Consider the following 19,634-nt stretch of genomic DNA (forward strand, 5'->3'; position numbering starts at 1 on the left):
TGACTACAGATATGAAAACTGGAACAATACCAGGAAGTTTCAGCACAACTCAGGTTCCAGGAACCAGCCAAGAGACATCTACATCTCTAACAAATACAGAGGCGTCGTCAAGTACACAAGGAAGTACAAGCGGAACTCCGCTTCCAGTAACTAGCCAAGAAAACTCTTCAGCAAGATTGCCCTCGTCTACAGAGCCACATTCTACATCTGGTACAATTTTGACATCCTCAGGTCATTCAGAATCAACAGCGTCAACTTCAACACTGACTACAGACTTGGTAACAAGAACTTCCAGTAGTGATCGATCCACAACAACAATGATGTCTCCAACAAATACAGAGGTGTCGTCTAGTACCCTCTCCACAGTCCCTTCAATAACTTCTCAAATCACTCAAATGACTACAGAAATGAAAACTGGAACAATACCAGGAAGTTTCAGCACAACTCAGGTTCCAGGAACCAGCCAAGAGACATCTACGTCTCCAACAAATACAGAGCTTTCGTCAAGTACACCAGGAAGTTCTAGCGGAACTCCGCTTCCAGTAACTAGCCAAGAAACATCATCAGCAATGTTGCCCTCTTCTACAGAGCAATATTCTACATCTGTTACAATTTTGACGTCCTCAGTTCATTCTGAATCAACGGCGTCAACTTCAACACTGACTACAGACTTGGTTACAAGAACTTCCAGTAGTGATCGATCCACAACAACAATGATGTCTCCAACAAATACAGAGGTGTCGTCTAGTACCCTCTCCACAGTCCCTTCAATAACTTCTCAGATCACTCAAATGACTACAGATATGAAAACTGGAACAATACCAGTAAGTTCCAGCACATCTCAGCTTCCAGGAACTAGCCAAGAAACATATACGTCTCCAACAAATACAGAGGCGTCATCAAGTACACCAGGAAGTACAAGCGGAACTCCGCTTCCAGTAACTAGCCAAGAAAACTCTTCAGCAAGATTGCCCTCGTCTACAGAGCCACATTCTACATCTGGTACAATTTTGACATCCTCAGTTCATTCAGAATCAACAGCGTCAAGTTCAACACTGACTACAGACTTGGTAACAAGAACTTCCAGTAGTGATCGATCCACAACAACAATGATGTCTCCAACAAATACAGAGGTGTCGTCTAGTACCCTCTCCACAGTCCCTTTAATAACTTCTCAGATCACTCAAATGACTACAGATATGAAAACTGGAACAATACCAGGAAGTTTCAGCACAACTCAGGTTCCAGGAACCAGCCAAGAGACATCTACGTCTCCAACAAATACAGAGGTTTCGTCAAGTACACCAGGAAGTTCTAGCGGAACTCCGCTTCCAGTAACTAGCCAAGAAACATCATCAGCAATGTTGCCCTCTTCTACAGAGCAATATTCTACATCTGTTACAATTTTGACGTCCTCAGTTCATTCTGAATCAACAGCGTCAACTTCAACACTGACTACAGACTTGGTAACAAGAACTTCCAGTAGTGATCAATCCACAACAACAAAGGTCTCTCCAACAAATACAGAGGTGTCGTCTAGTACCCTCTCCACAGTCCCTTCAATAACTTCTCAGATCACTCAAATGACTACAGATATGAAAACTGGAACAATACCAGTAAGTTCCAGCACATCTCAGCTTCCAGGAACTAGCCAAGAAACATATACGTCTCCAACAAATACAGAGGCGTCGTCAAGTACACCAGGAAGTACAAGCGGAACTCCGCTTCCAGTAACTAGCCAAGAAAACTCTTCAGCAAGATTGCCCTCGTCTACAGAGCCACATTCTACATCTGGTACAATTTTGACATCCTCAGTTCATTCAGAATCAACAGCGTCAACTTCAACACTGACTACAGACTTGGTAACAGGAACTTCCAGTAGTGATCGATCCACAACAACAATGATGTCTCCAACAAATACAGAGGTGTCGTCTAGTACCCTCTCCACAGTCCCTTTAATAACTTCTCAGATCACTCAAATGACTACAGATATGAAAACTGGAACAATACCAGGAAGTTTCAGAACAACTCAGGTTCCACGAACCAGCCAAGAGACATCTACGTCTCCAACAAATACAGAGGCGTCGTCAAGTACACAAGGAAGTACAAGCGGAACTCCGCTTCCAGCAACTAGCCAAGAAAACTCTTCAGCAAGATTGCCCTCGTCTACAGAGCCACATTCTACATCTGGTACAATTTTGACATCCTCAGGTCATTCAGAATCAACAGCGTCAACTTCAACACTGACTACAGACTTGGTAACAAGAACTTCCAGTAGTGATCGATCCACAACAACAATGATGTCTCCAACAAATACAGAGGTGTCGTCTAGTACCCTCTCCACAGTCCCTTTAATAACTTCTCAGATCACTCAAATGACTACAGATATGAAAACTGGAACAATACCAGGAAGTTTCAGCACAACTCAGGTTCCAGGAACCAGCCAAGAGACATCTACGTCTCCAACAAATACAGAGGTTTCGTCAAGTACACCAGGAGGAAGTTCTAGCGGAACTCGGCTTCCAGTAACTAGCCAAGAAACATCATCAGCAATGTTCCCCTCTTCTACAGAGGAATATTCTACATCTGTTACAATTTTGACATCCTCAGTTCATTCTGAATCAACAGCGTCAACTTCAACACTGACTACAGACTTGGTAACAAGATCTTCCAGTAGTGATCGATCCACGACAACAATGATGTCTCCAACAAATACAGAGGTGTCGTCTAGTACCCTCTCCACAGTCCCTTCAATAACTTCTCAGATCACTCAAATGACTACAGATATGAAAAATGGAACAATACCAGTAAGTTCCAGCACATCTCAGCTTCCAGGAACTAGCCAAGAAACATATACGTCTCCAACAAATACAGAGGCGTCGTCAAGTACTCAAGGAAGTACAAGCGGAACTCCGCTTCCAGTAACTAGCCAAGAAAACTCTTCAGCAAGATTGCCCTCGTCTACAGAGCCACATTCTACATCTGGTACAATTTTGACATCCTCAGTTCATTCAGAATCAACAGCGTCAACTTCAACACTGACTACAGACTTGGTAACAAGAACTTCCAGTAGTGATCGATCCACAACAACAATGATGTCTCCAACAAATACAGAGGTTTCGTCTAGTACTCTCTCCACAGTCCCTTTAATAACTTCTCAGATCACTCAAATGACTACAGATATGAAAACTGGAACAATACCAGGAAGTTTCAGCACAACTCAGGTTCCAGGAACCAGCCAAGAGACATCTACGTCTCTAACAAATACAGAGGCGTCGTCAAGTACACAAGGAAGTACAAGCGGAACTCCGCTTCCAGTAACTAGCCAAGAAAACTCTTCAGCAAGATTGCCCTCGTCTACAGAGCCACATTCTACATCTGGTACAATTTTGACATCCTCAGGTCATTCAGAATCAACAGCGTCAACTTCAACACTGACTACAGACTTGGTAACAAGAACTTCCAGTAGTGATCGATCCACAACAACAATGATGTCTCCAACAAATACAGAGGTGTCGTCTAGTACCCTCTCCACAGTCCCTTCAATAACTTCTCAAATCACTCAATTGACTACAGAAATGAAAACTGGAACAATACCAGGAAGTTTCAGCACAACTCAGGTTCCAGGAACCAGCCAAGAGACATCTACGTCTCCAACAAATACAGAGGTTTCGTCAAGTACACCAGGAAGTTCTAGCGGAACTCCGCTTCCAGTAACTAGCCAAGAAACATCATCAGTAATGTTGCCCTCTTCTACAGAGCAATATTCTACATCTGTTTCAATTTTGACGTCCTCAGTTCATTCTGAATCAACAGCGTCAACTTCAACACTGACTACAGACTTGGTAACAAGATCTTCCAGTAGTGATCGATCCACAACAACAATGATGTCTCCAACAAATACAGAGGTGTCGTCTAGTACCCTCTCCACAGTCCCTTTAATAACTTCTCAGATCACTCAAATGACTACAGATATGAAAACTGGAACAATACCAGGAAGTTTCAGAACAACTCAGGTTCCACGAACCAGCCAAGAGACATCTACGTCTCCAACAAATACAGAGGCGTCGTCAAGTACACAAGGAAGTACAAGCGGAACTCCGCTTCCAGCAACTAGCCAAGAAAACTCTTCAGCAAGATTGCCCTCGTCTACAGAGCCACATTCTACATCTGGTACAATTTTGACATCCTCAGGTCATTCAGAATCAACAGCGTCAACTTCAACACTGACTACAGACTTGGTAACAAGAACTTCCAGTAGTGATCGATCCACAACAACAATGATGTCTCCAACAAATACAGAGGTGTCGTCTAGTACCCTCTCCACAGTCCCTTCAATAACTTCTCAAATCACTCAATTGACTACAGAAATGAAAACTGGAACAATACCAGGAAGTTTCAGCACAACTCAGGTTCCAGGAACCAGCCAAGAGACATCTACGTCTCCAACAAATACAGAGGTTTCGTCAAGTACACCAGGAAGTTCTAGCGGAACTCCGCTTCCAGTAACTAGCCAAGAAACATCATCAGTAATGTTGCCCTCTTCTACAGAGCAATATTCTACATCTGTTTCAATTTTGACGTCCTCAGTTCATTCTGAATCAACAGCGTCAACTTCAACACTGACTACAGACTTGGTAACAAGATCTTCCAGTAGTGATCGATCCACAACAACAATGATGTCTCCAACAAATACAGAGGTGTCGTCTAGTACCCTCTCCACAGTCCCTTCAATAACTTCTCAGATCACTCAAATGACTACAGATATGAAAACTGGAACAATACCAGTAAGTTCCAGCACATCTCAGCTTCCAGGAACTAGCCAAGAAACATATACGTCTCCAACAAATACAGAGGCGTCGTCAAGTACACAAGGAAGTACAAGCGGAACTCCTCTTCCAGTAACTAGCCAAGAAAACTCTTCAGCAAGATTGCCCTCGTCTACAGAGCAACATTCCACATCTGGTACAATTTTGACATCCTCTGTTCATTCAGAATCAACAGCGTCAACTTCAACACTGACTACAGACTTGGTAACAAGAACTTCCAGTAGTGTTCGATCCACAACAACAATGATGTCTCCAACAAATACAGAGGTGTCGTCTAGTACCCTCTCCACAGTCCCTTTAATAACTTCTCAGATCACTCAAATGACTACAGAAATGAAAACTGGAACAATACCAGTAAGTTCCAGCACATCTCAGCTTCCAGGAACTAGCCAAGAAACATATACGTCTCCAACAAATACAGAGGCATCGTCAAGTACACCAGGAAGTACAAGTGGAACTCCGCTTCCAGTAACTAGCCAAAAAACATCTTCAGCAATATTGCCGTCTTCTACAGAGCAACATTCTACAACTGTTACAACGGTGAGACCTTCAGTAAATTCTGAATCAACAGCGTCAACCTCAACACTGACTACAGACGTGGTTGCAAGAACTTCCAGTAGTTATCGATCCACAACAACAAAGGTGTCTCCAACAAATTCAGAGTTGCCACCTAGTACACTTCCCACATTCCCTGTATTAACTTCTCATATCACTCAAACATCTACTGCAATGAAGACTGTAACAACACCAACAAGTACCAGCAAAACTCAAGTTACAATAACTAGCCAAGAAACATCTATGTCTCAAACAAATACAGAGGCTTCCCCAAATACACTCTCCGCATTCCCACCAGTAACAACTGAGATCACTGAAACATCTACCACTCCTAAGTGTGGACCTCAGGACTGTCCTGGGTGTGGTGGTACATGTAACTTCAACACGACACTTGGTAGATGTCACTGCCAATGTCAAGAGTTTACATTTGGAGATATATGCGTTTTCGGAGTGAATGACACCTCTGCTCATATTGGTAATGTTTTTCATATCATTCCTCAAAATATTATTTTACCTGAAACTCATTTTGTAATTCAGAGATAATTTCCAGGCTGTTATTAGTATATTATTTTAAATGTCTATGATTTTGGTATGTGTTGTTTAACTGTTATAACTGTTGATTACAATGTTTTTGTAACATCGATCATGTTTTTTTTTTCAGATACTGGAGTAATACCAACTCGGAAAGCTAATTTTACTTTGGAAATCCAACTAACATTTTCAGAATCCTATAATAATTTAAGCTCCCCTCAGTCATTAGAATTCATCCATAAATTAGAACCAGAGGTAGATAATTTTTTCATCTTTTCATGATAATTATTTTACAATAAGTGACCCAAGATGATTTAATGGATTTATTTCCATACCAATGCATTAATAACTTATATCCTGTGTTCCAGCTCGAAACCCTATGCAAAGAAGCAGATCCACAAACCTTCCAAAAAGTGAAAGTCATCAGGTTATCGTAAGTTTTGATCAAGATATACCGATACAATAATTTAAATTACTTTTTGATCAAGTACACAATGTTTTGTTTTGATAATGTCTTTACATTTTCTCTTGTAGACAAGGAAGTGTTGTTGCAGAAAGTGTGGCGGAGTATATCTATGAAAACAATGAAACTCAAATTCACTTTGTCAACACTCAGCTTGACGGCGTGTTGACTGACATCTTGAATAACACTAGTAACCTCGATAAGGTTTCTCAGGCCTATGGTAATGCAGGTGTTCAATTAAAAGAACTCATCTTTCAGCCACCTGCGATTAAAAGTAAGTTTACTTCATGTCTGGTCTAAAAAGGCATATTTCACTTTTTTCATCTTTGCAGAGTTTGTTTTTATTCAATATTTGTAAACTTTCTCAATTTGAATGCAAAATGATCAATACATTTTTTTCAGATATCACAGACATGAAGCCTTTTATCAGCTGCTCCCGGTTTGCTAATTACACTGCTGAGATTATTAATGGTCAATGGCAGTGTATTGGACATTGCAAAACAAACCCTGATTACTGTCATCAACATGGAGAGTGTTTTAATCACATTATAAAAGGGCCTATCTGTAGGTAAGACTAATCATAATTTTTATTTTATTTCAACTGCAAGAAGCTTAAATATGTTTAATATGTTTTCTCCTACTTTTCATTTTGTTAACGTAAATTATCACCCTTCAATGCAGGTGTTTTGAATCCAGCCTGGAGCAGTTTTATGGCCCACGTTGTGAGCTTTTTCGTCGGGGACCGGGTTTCTATGGAGCGCTTTTTGGATCACTGGCAGCAGCACTCCTGCTCTTGATTATTATTGTCAGTGCTGTCATCTTCAAAAAAAGACACATGGGTGTTTGGTGGGTTGGGATGCCCAAAATGCATCTTCATACATAGTAATCTGCAAATGTTCATCAAATTCTGTTTCTTGTTGCCTGGAATCATACATTCACAAACATTGCCATGTGAAACTTACAAATCTGTCAAATGTTTTCAGGAAAAGAAGAAACGCATATGACAGAAGACTGTCGACTTTTGATGAAGATTTCTTTGACTTCTCTGATAGTGGTGTGTCCTAGTTTGCTTTATTAAAGTAGCCACCAATATATATTTAAAAATAAATCAGTAGGGTCTAAACATTGTCATGTTCATTTCCCCAGGAGATCACAACTTGGGATTTACAGGCAATTAAACATCAAATGATTTCAGGCCACGATAACAAAATGTTGACACCCGATTGCAGGTAATCTTGTTCACTATTCTGGTATTACATACCATGTATGAAAGTCTTCTGGAGTAAAGGGACAAATATCTGTACACAGATTATAATTTTAATGTTGATATTCACATGTGATCCTTCTTTTGTATTTCCAGGTCACAACAAAAAGTCCAGAGGCTCTGAACATCACCCTTAGATGAAGACTACAAGCATTAAAATTACATTTTCATTACAATGTTGTCCATGTAAGCAATATAACATATAACAAATCAGTATGGGTTAGCAACAATCAAATAATTAAATATGTGTGTCAGATATCTGTGTTATTTTTCTGCATGTCATTCTGTTATGTTTACTTATGTTATTAACTGTTTATCTGTAAGCATGCTGTCCATAATGTAAAGTATTGTCATAAATAATTTTCCCTGGGGACAATACATTCTAAAGTCAATGTTATGCACATACAATGTTATCCAAGTAATTATATTTAGTATTTATGAGTTTATTTATATTAGGTATAATACACTGTATCCTTTTCTGCCCTCATATAAAAAATAACATGTCAATTCAGACTCCACGGTTGTTCGTTAATTCACACCACACTACAGCCATATTATAGTATACTAAGATTTTTTGATTTAATTATATTTTTCTAATGAAATATGCTCCACTGCATTATGTAGAAACACAAGATGTAAAGAAAATCTATAAAAACACTTCCTTAAACTCCTTCAACCGGGGTGTCAACACGTTTCACTGTTGTCTATATCATACAGGAACATGCTGAACCTCGATGACAAGATGTTTGACCTAGTGGCTTTTTGCTTCAAGCATCATATGCCTATACTACACGTTCTATGAGTGCATAGAAAAAATTCCAAAAATAAGGAAAATTAATTGAGTTAGAACTGGGCGTCAGGAGTAAATGATTTTAGCCTTCATCAGTTCTGACTTGGTTAGATCTGACGATGCGACTTTGAGGTCTTGAAAAGCGTTATATATATCTGATCTATTATTATTATTATTATTATTATTATTATTATTATTATTATTATTATTATTATTGAAATCAGAGAGAGTGTCATACCATTTTTGACATAATTTTTCAAAACGCTATTGCCTATGAAAACTCACCACTTCTACTTTGTTTAATATATGATAAGTGCACTTGCCATAGCAGTACACATTATATTTATTGATTACATACTGTACATTCCCAGTAAAACATTTTTGAGCATTCAAACACATGAGGTGAACACAATAACAAACATCTGTCCATTTTTATACAATCCATTATAGTAGCCCTACACAAAGGTTGGAGAAACAGGTTAGTTATCTTCCCTTTAGCCTTGCTTGTTGGTGTCCCTTAAAGTCATTACAATATCCTGCCACTAGATGTCATACACACACTAATTTACTGATGTTTCGTCTTTGCAGCATGTGAATAGAGTGATGTTTTATCATCAGCAGTGACTATCTCTGTCCTGTTGTACAACTAGGATTGTGTACGTTCAGCATCAGGTAATGACATTCTGTTACAGTCCAATACCATTGTAAATGCCAATATTACTAGTTGAAATATCGGCACTGGGGAGAATTTTATTGTTCAAACTGTGCCATTGTACTTCCATCTCAAGCATTGGTGGCTACTTGTGTCCACCTAGTAAGAAGCAACACCTCTGACTAATTTCTTTACCGTTGCTTGATTTATTATTTTTATTTTTATTTTATTTTTGTAATTAACTGTGAGCGCTATGGTCAATATTACATATTTACAACTCTGCCTATCAGCATGTTTGAGATGGGAATCAAAATACCTGGTAAAGCCTAAACAGTGCATACAAACTCTACTTCTCTTGCTGCTTACACATATGGCAGATGTGCATTTCCTTGATATACAGTTTTTATGTAACAGAAGCCAGCAAACCTCACAAATGATTACTAGAATAGAAACTGTGGATCCACTCTTAAGAATATTTGACCATATACTGTAGCTGACAGCAACTGTGACCACAGCAGCTTGATAAATGTCCTGTTATGCAGCATTTTCACTTACAACGAGGCACAGTGCATTGCCTGAACAATTTTATGAGAAAAAAAAGGTATTTAGATGATAACACATAGTTGAATGTAGAATGAAATTGCAGATGTTAGATTATGAATGACATCTGGTATGAATGGCCTTAAACCTGGAAGAATGCGTGTTTGACCATATTGTAAAAATCAAGACAATGATTGCATTTAACAAATGACTATATACATATACTACTGTATATATTTATAAAAGTATGTGTGTGTGTGTGTGTGTGTGTGTGTGTGTGTGTGTGTGTGTGTGTGTGTGTGTGTGTGTGTGTGTGTGTGTGTGTGTGTGTGTGTGTGTGTGTGTGTGTGTGTGTGTGTGTGTGTGTGTGTCTGCGCGTGCCTTTGTGTAAGTGAGGGTAAAGAAATGGGTCACAGGTGTGGCTTCTTATCCAGTCACCAGGTGGACACAAGTAGCCACCAATGATTCAGACGCAAACACATCAATGACCTGTGTATTGCTGTGTTAAGCTTTATATATATATAATATAATATAATATAATATAATATAATATAATATAATATAATATAATATAATATAATACAATATAATATAATATATAAGCAATATCATAAATATTCACAAGTCAGATCAAAAGTCACAAGCAAAACAATGCCTTTTACTGCCAAAGCATTGCAACAGTGTGTTTTAGCTTTTTATTTATTTAGAAGCTAATCGCAAACCATCTGCTTCGTTAGTTAATCTGGGACTTTCATCTTACCTTCCCCCAAAACATATTGGAAATGAGCAACCTGTGTTTAGTTGTTATAGTTGCCTAGCATCTCACTTGAAGGTGAGCCAGGTAAAAGGGTTTGCAGGTGGCCTGGCTAGTTCAAACTACTGCCCTGCCAGGTAATGGCGAAAATAAATTGTGAATAGATGTGTTGGATATTACAACTGGAGTTGAGTTTCATCTTATTTACTAATTATTTTACCTCCAAGGCTCTGTGTGGCTCACTGTAGTCTCAACTACATGCCTAACCGAACAGACTGAAGTTGAACGTAAAACACTTGCAACATTGTCATGAGCTTAAAAACATCCGTGGATGCAATACTGGCTGCCACAGAGCATCTAAACAGTCATGCAGGAGGAGACTGTGTTATAACCAGGAAGAGGAAGGCAGCACACTGTACACCTGTCAGTCGACCATTGTAAGTCACTCTTCTTTCTCTGGATAGTGGCCAGCGACAATAAGGCACAGCAGGAGGGTGTGTGTGTGTGTGTGTGTGATAAAACAGGCCAAACAGCTGAGTTGATAGTTCAGGCTCGACAGAATCAAGAATCAGAATAACACAAGACTCATAAATAAGTTATTTTATTTTGCTTTCTTTTTAAAGACTATATACTTATTAACTATTCATAACAAATGGAATTGTTAAATACTGTACACAGCATACTGTACTCTCCCAGTGCATGTCTTCACCACAGCAGAGAAGTTATTTCTTGATAAACTAGTCTTCATTTAGTTGTATTATTTCTAATAAGACATATGAACACCTTAAGATTAAATAGTATGAGTGTATGATGTAAACATTTTTTTCAGACACTTAAGTGAAAGAACAACATTGTGTAGGCAAGGTTCTGTGAGCAGAAGGGAGAGAACAAGCATATTTCATTGACCGTTTGACCTTAGCATTTATCTGTTTCCCAAACTGAACACGGTGTTCAGATACCAAGGGTTACTTCAATACATGTTGTGCTACATTAACTATATCATCTTGATGCTTCTTGAATAATCTACAACAATAAAATTCATATATTTTCTAGGCTGCCAGCAGCCAAAGTCTTTCAGACCACACCCACTGCAATCATGTAAGGCAGGAATGCATGAGCAGAACAGGAAAGTCTGTGTCAGGTAGGTAAACCCTGCTCTGTCTTTGTAATGCGTCTGTATTAACAGGTTAGCCTAACATCTCTGCCATCTAAGATCTGCGTGATCTAGAAAACTCTATTTAAGGATATCCGGTTTGAATTGCCTTTTGTGTTACTCTTAATTGAAGTGAAACTGAATTTAAACTTGGTGTCAGGCCACATACGGAGCTGGATACTTAATCTTTTGTGTATTATATAGTCTCAGATTTTGCCTTTAAAAACGACGGGGGAATATGTGAAATATAGGATTCATATCTAAAGGGAGGTAGTACTTGAGGCAAATTATTACCAAGCAATTACTCACAGCTTGACCAAAAATAAGCTCCTGTGACTGTTTGATGGAATTTCAGTAAGAATAGCATACATTCACTTCATGTTCAACAGGTCAGTTTCTGTGCAACGAAACAGACCCGGACTCCAAAAGAAAGCAATCAAATGTGTGCACTTTTTAGAGGGCTGTACTCAAATGTGAGTGCTGCAAATAAGCAGAGCACAGTAACAAGTATGATTGTCAATTTTCTACAGACTGTAGAAAGTCATTTTTATAAAGTATCAACAGAACATTTTTCCAACTGCTGTTCACATGCACGTATGCATAAAACATGGCCACGCACATACATACACACAGACACACTCATCAACAGAAACTATACCATAAAAGCTGCACTAGACATTCCAATGGAACCATGCATAGCTACCAGTAATGTATCCACATCTTTTAGTACAAAGTGTACCATGACAACATGCCATGTGGGAAACACAACTTTACACAGATATAGTGGCCTGAGTAAGACTGAAACTTCATCAAAGCAGGGAAACCATATCAGTGTTGGTATACAATAGCAAACAGAATAGAGATTTGTGTACTAGCATCCTTCATTTTTTGTTTAAAAAAATATTAATTGGCCTTGTATTTAAACTTCATATTAAGTGATAAATGGTTACATTACTGACCTTTTGTCCCTTCAAAAGCAGCATCAATAGATCTCACAAAACACCTTCAACTTTCCAGACACAGAAAACACTGAGCACATAATGGTTCAAGACCCGCTTGTACATTCTGACTGTACCTCATCATCAGCAAAAACAGCACATTTCATGAAATAGAAATTATATCAAAAATAAGCTCTACAATGTTGAATTTTGCCCACAAGCTATAGTCAGAGATACAGTCTTTACGTTAAGTATCTTGGTTGTGATAGCTATTCCAACATTACCAGTAACTGAATACAGTGCGCACATACCCTGTGTCTTCAGAATACATAAGGGGTAAAAAAAAGAAAAGAAAAGCAGCAGTTTGAGGGTCGTTACCGTCCAGTTTCACCATTTTTTCAAGTGGTTTTCGATCATGTACAGTACAGTCCTCTGCTACTTCCACCAAAACCTTTCAAACCAAATCCACATGTGCTTTCCTTCTCGTGTGGCAGTCCCAATCTGAGTCCGAAACGTCTGTATTGCGAGTTGCAGGGCTATCCAAGACCCCCCGCAAATATTTCTCTACATAAGGTGAGTCCACGAAAGCAGGCCGCTGGGGCAGAAGATAGTAATGTGTGGTGCTGGCCTTCTTGCCATTCTCCATAACTGGAATAATACAGGGAGAGCCCTCGCTGTTCTGTCTTTGTAAACCTCGGCTTACGTATTTAGGATTGGGTGCAAAGCTTTGGGTTGGTGGCATCACTCCATTGATGTATATCGGGAGGCTCTTGGGGCTAGGGGTGCGGGAGCTGCCGTTGGACAAAGGTTCTCTTGGGGGCACCTTGGGGGGTCGGTCCTCGTCGCTGTAAGCCCCGGACGAGACCTCTGCTGACCAGCGGCGGTAGTCCCCGGTTTTGATTGATCGTGGGGGGATAGGGGGGGGCACCTCAGGCTTATCCATGCCGTGGGTGTAGCGTTTGTGACACGTGAGACGCAGTAGCGAGGGCTTGTTAAAAGATCCGGCCGGGCCCGAGTGTGAACGCCGCAGCCTCCTCTGAGCTTTATCATGCTGTCTTTGATAGACCACTGGTTCAGGTGGTTCCTGCCGTGGTTTCTCAAAATGTTCCCGAACTTCGTGTGGAGGATGTGCCTGATGTTGGGGTTGGGGTTGGGTTTGGGTTTGGAGTTGGAGTTGGGGTTGGGGTTGGGGTTGGGGTGGGGACGGCCTGGGGCTTTGCGGTCCTAACGGCCCGTCATAGTAAGCATAGTTAATCTGCCCACAGTCCCGAAAGCTCCTTCGACTGGGGACTCCATATCGAAAAGGAGACGATTTGTGACACTGATCGGACACCAGGTAGCTGCTGTCGTCAGAATTGGTGAAGAACTCTACTTCATTGTCCATGGCCTGCTCGGGGGAGATGTCTGTGTGTGGAGGGATCGGGGGCAGAGGTTTGGAGCATCTGCCCGGCGTCTGTGGTGGACTGCTGCACTCGTATACCGAGAGCCTCTGGAAAGATGGGACTACCTGGTCGTCATCAACAGGACTAGGGGTCGAGGGTTCAGCACTGCAGGAGAGCGAGAGATGGGAAGGCCGGGATTTCTTTGGGAATAATCTCTGTGAGCTGGGACTGTGTTTATGTCCTGTCAGAGAGGGAACAATATAGGCATTACATTAATTACATAGTGATAATTACATAGACATACACAGTAATAATTGATTAGGATTGCTAACAACAGTTACAATGTATTACCTGCAGTGTTGGGAATAACGCCGTTTCAAATAGCGGCGTTAGGTAACGCCGTAATTTTTTCAGTAAAGGGTAATCTAACTAATTACTGTTTCCGTCATTACAACGCCGTTTTCGTTACTGAACGTTAAATGCGGTGCGTTACTGTGAATTGATTGAATAAACTGTGTAATCCGAACGCACACCTGGCTCCATACTACACAAACTGCAAGTAAGGAGACCGGTGGGTTAACAACAAGATAAGCGATTGTTATTTCTTATAGTTTTTTAAAATGTGTTTTATTCAGTGTGGATGACATTATAACTGTCAGTTAGCGCCGTCACGTCAGTCAGCCGGAGCGCCTGATTAGTGAAGTTTATTTTTCTTTCTCTCTCTCTCTGTTGTGTGAGCGTGCACGTTGCCAGTAACCACCTATCAATCCACGGTTGAAACGTGCTTTCCCTGATTGTGTTGCGCTTGTGAATAAGTGCTTGGAGTTTCCCGATCTCTATTATAAGTTATAATTTATGCACGTTATTAAACGGCCGCGATTCGCGGGTCGCAACAGCTGTTTAACGTCAAAGAATGTTTACTTTTGTTGAGCACAAAATAGCCTACTTGAAGTGCAAGATAAACCTCTTATCTTGCTGTCTGTTTATGTGCAATAATTATCGAAGGTTTTGTAGCCTACAAGTAGGCTGGTCAGAAAAATCCAAATTCTTTGACATATAGCAATTTTTTTTTTTTTTTTTTTTTTACAGTAGGCCTAACGCAAATAGTTACTTTCCCTGGTAACTACAGTAGTTACTTCTATTATAAAGTAATTCAGTTACTAACTCAGTTACTTTTTGGAGCAAGTAGTGAGTAACTATAACTAATTACTTTTTTAAAGTAACATTCCCAACACTGATTACCTGGTCATGGTTTTTGTGCTAGGAGTTGGTCTAAAGGCAGAGTCATACTGTGCACGGACTGTGAAGCCCACTTAGGGAAATTGCTGTTAGTGATATGGGGCTATTAAAATTAAACTTATTTGATTTGACTGCTACAATTTCATTAACGCCTGAAAAGAAAGACTATATTCATATTTCCGGAAACCACTTACTATAGCCAGTACGAAGAATAATTGAAATCAACAACACTGTATGTAGCATTTGTGTATTCCAAAAGACCTGCACTGTGCAAATGACAGATCGAGCACTTACTTTCATGACTTAAAGATGGCGGAGGTGGGCCCTTTTGCTGGGTACGAGAGCTGTGATCTGTGTGTGCAGTGTCCATACTGAAGTAGAAGCTGTTAAAAAAAAAAAAACATCAGATTAGTTCCTGTTTAGACATTTCATCATCATTTATAAGAAACCTCAAACTGTGCTGATCTTAATCTTTAACACTATGTAACAAAGATTCGAAAATATGTCCCTTTTCTAAACACTTTCTTCCACTAATGGACTGCTATAGTCTTGGCACTTGGTCAACACTCACTTGTCCAGCTCATGTGGATAATTCCAAGAGGGTCTGGATCCAGCCATGCTGTGACAGTAGCTGCCCCTCAGGAAGGGGTTTTCTATTGGAAAAGAGATCTCCTGGGCAGTCAGGCCCACTGTGGACATGCTCCAGGCACACTCGGGTCGCATCAAAGCCAGGAAACACTCTGATCGCCCCGGCTGGCTGCCCCTGCTTCTGGTGTACCTGTAACACAGCCAAGAGAAAACCATGAATGATGCTGAAAGGAGGTTGACTTGACAGTAAAAGCAGATGAAGGGAAACAGAATATGTGGCAGCACATTGAAAAATACTCTTTGGAGAGCAGAGCCAACATCCTCTAGTGAAGCCAACGAGGAAAGAAAATCCTGATATTAAAATAAGTAGCAAATTACACAAATGTTCGCCTTGCTGCTGCCCACCAAGTCAAATATTTAGTCATGGTATAGTCTTGTGCACATATGTTTCCCCTCTGAGAAGACTAGACCGCAATCTCGAATGACAGCGGAATGACATACGCTCAGTTTGATGAGATTTTGGGACACTTGGTGCCCCCGAACACCATGACAACAGCGCTTTGTCATTCATATTTATCTAGTCAAAGCATAAAGGCTGTAGCTAGACAATATTGACAGTTCCTAACAAAGATATTGTAGTAAAATATGTTATAGTGCAATAATAGTGTTTTTGTTATGGGATGTGGACACCACCTATGTGATATGAAACCAATCAAAGATAATAACTTTTTCTAACCTATTAGAAAGTTAAGTTTTATCAATCAATCAATCAACATTTATTTATATATAGCCCTTTATCACAACCAGCCGGTATTCAAAGTGCTTTACGTCAAGGAAACAAAAATAAAACATAACATACATACATACAGTACAATCAGGAAAGGTTACATAAAAGCCACATGTCAAGTGTCACAGCGCTAAAATGTATTAAAAGCCATTCTAAATAAATACGTTTTCAGGTTAGATTTAGAACGTCTGTAATAGCTTCAGTTCTGACTTATTTGACAGAAGACCTAAAATGATTAAACTGATACAACTTATACAAAACAGTTCATGTTCACCAGTATTGGAGTTTCACTTCTCACTGGATTATCTTTACATCTTACAATAAAGGAAATCTTAAGTCTTGGGTTCATTAACCAACTTTCAGACAGCTCTGGTTTCTGCCTTGACTCTTAAAGGGTGTGTAGATTATTTTAAATCTTGACTGTTCTGTGCTAATGTGATGCAATTTCGCTAGTGCTAAACAGTATAGGAAGGGGCTGCTCCTGTTACCAGAGAATATTCCTGATGTTGCAAGAACTCCTCACGTCAAATGACCTGAATGTTCGTGTCACGTCAAGTGTGTGTCAAGGGCTGAGTAAACAATGTATATAATATTCAGAGGGGAGGAAAATCTAGATTTCTAGTGTCAGCGATACACTGGGAGCAAAATGAAGATTTTCTTTTTTTGACACTTAGTTAAACAGTTCAACATGTTACAATCTCTGGTGGAATAAGTTTGGAAAGTAACAAAACGTGATGTGTACATAGAAAAACCTTTATGTTTCCAAACAAGTATACCATGGTTAACTACATATAGGTGTCTTGTCTGTGACAGTACCCCAGTTCTCAGTTCACTGTCACACCAGCTGTGCATTGTTGCAGCAAATCTTTTAATGACTTTGAGGCCCTATCTGAGGCCTTAACCATTAATCCTATATTTCAGAATGCGATATGCATCAATTGAAAGCCCTGGCAATCATCTCTTCTGCAGACCGCAAATGACACCCAGAGACACACTGTCCTCCTTATAATGTGCGAGTGACGACAGAGAAGAACATGGCCCCCTCGTTTCCAAGTCTCCTGTGAGCCATATTTATGTGCTGCAGTGCCCTGACAGCTGGTGAAAAACAAAGCTCCTAAAACAACAGGAAGCCCGGGACATCGGCCTGAGCCAAACTGCCCAACAAGGCATGCAGTCCCCCCCTCCCACACCCCTTCGCTTTGCCCAGGGCCGTCGATTCTGTTGGGCAGGCAGGGGATGGGAAGCAACATGATCCTTGATAATGAACCCCCAGGGACGTGTGCTTCCTCTTGCAACAGGTGCAAAGACAGTTCATCCTGGCAGTTAACCATAGGAGCATTTACAGGCAGCAGGATTAAACAAATGATGTGTGGCCATGCAGAGCGTTAACCCGCTTCAAGAGGACTAATTTAAAGACACTTAATTCAGATGACACTGACCAGAGAATGGGAGTCTTTCTATAGTCACGTCTGGTCTTTCTGTTTATATACAGGTGGACAGGCTCATTTCCATTCATTGAAATGCCTTTATTGTTATTGCACATTTTACAATGAAATTAAACACAAAATAAATCAAAGTAAACATATATTGCACATACACTATTGCACAAACCCTGCTGAATAGTTATTGTTTGGAGTTTAGTTATCTGATGTCACTAGGACAAATGCTGTTCTTGAATCTAAAGTGTGTGTGCGTGTGCGTGTGTGTGTGGACAACACAGGGTCCTATAGGGTGCTGGAAAAGGCATTTTTGTCTGATGATGTTAGAAGGGATGTAAAGCATCAGCAGATAGCTTTGCCTTTGATTCTGAAAATGTGTAGTAGGCTAGTCACACACAGACCTTGAAAGAAGCAGTTCACACCCCGCTCATGACACCCCTGCAGCGGTTTCCGAGCAACCATACCCGCTCTACCTGTGCGGCAAGCAAACAGCGCGCACACCCCCTCACTTTACCGGATTGAGATAATAATGGTTAAAAGCCCTCTAGCAGGCAGGTGACTCACCCCACAACAGACAGGTCAGCTATCTGACAAGGCCAGCTAGTGATGACACCGAATTAATAGTTATTCATCTTTCAATTAAGATGAATAGGTAACCTAGTGTTGACTTCTTAAAATAATTAAACCAGGTTATAGGTTTGCAATTACCTAGGACTAAGGTTGTGTAAGATATGGTAAAAAATAATCTTAAAATGTTTATCATAAAATATAGGCTATAGACATTGTTGACACATGTGTGTTCTTATTTGTGGATTACTTAAATCGTTCTACTTTCGGCTAAAATGCAAGTTGTTCCTCAGACTGACTTGCTCTAGCCTATCCGTCAGAATAAAATAAAATAAAACACAAAATATAAAACGTAAAGAATTATCGCAATAGAACCTGAAGTTGACTCAATCAATGACTCCTGTCGTGCTGGCACCAACATACAAAACAATAGACATAGACATGGATTCATACAGTAGCCTACACACAAGACATTTTCATTCACTTTCTGAACTCACCTAAATAAATGAGCACTATTCCTCCGCCGGATGACTGCTAGACTCCTCCTGTGTAAAATATAGTTCCTCGGATTCCTGTTGTGGGGGGTCTGATTTGAGTCCGTAATCTTAAGATTTCTATTGCATCAGGAACAGAACGCCAGCGCATTGGCGGCGCTCTGGCTAAAATGTGACACTTTTTCGATTAGTCCAGCGTTGTAGTGAGTGTATGTTTTATAAGCTCCACCACACTGGAGACGCGCTGGCTCCGCCTTGCACATTTGCCCTTAAAGCCACAGTCTTCCTTTTCACTCCACAGTCTCTCTCTCTCTCTCTCTCTCTCTCTCTCTCTCTCTCTCTCTCTCTCTCTCTCTCTCTCTCTCTCTCTCTCTCTCTCTCTCTCTCTTTCTCTCTCTCTGCAGTGTAGTAGGCTAAGAGCAGCAGGACAGAGAGTGCATATGGATTGCTGAGGTCAACTATGAACATAGGCCTACACATACAGGGCTAATTTAAAGGTGCACTATGTAACTTTGAGTGTGTCAGAAAACTTTGTATTTTATTGAGTATATTTTCACAACTTAATAAACAAATGTTACTCACTCACAAGACAATTGGATCCCTGAACACTGAAGTTAGGAAGCTATACCTTAAATGTTACTGTTTCACTATTGTTGTTTACAGCAGCGG

The 19,634-nt window shown here is 40.2% G+C and overlaps 1 protein-coding gene across 1 annotated transcript; it reads right to left on the reverse strand.

Moving 5' to 3' along the window:
* Positions 1-11,043: 11,043 nt before the first annotated feature.
* On the reverse strand, positions 11,044-19,134 carry errfi1a (ERBB receptor feedback inhibitor 1a). Its single transcript, XM_080026183.1, has 4 exons — positions 18,969-19,134; positions 15,662-15,868; positions 15,385-15,473; positions 11,044-14,092 (listed from the first exon to the last, which is right to left on the reverse strand). The coding sequence occupies exons 2-4, from the start codon at positions 15,811-15,813 to the stop codon at positions 12,924-12,926; spliced, it is 1,410 nt and encodes a 469-aa protein (XP_079882309.1). The 5' UTR covers positions 15,814-15,868; positions 18,969-19,134; the 3' UTR covers positions 11,044-12,923.
* Between the last annotated feature and the right edge of the window lie 500 nt (positions 19,135-19,634).

The sequence above is a fragment of the Ammodytes marinus genome (assembly GCF_949987685.1).
Source record: "Ammodytes marinus genome assembly, chromosome: 4".
Taxonomy (NCBI): Eukaryota; Metazoa; Chordata; class Actinopteri; order Uranoscopiformes; family Ammodytidae; genus Ammodytes; species Ammodytes marinus.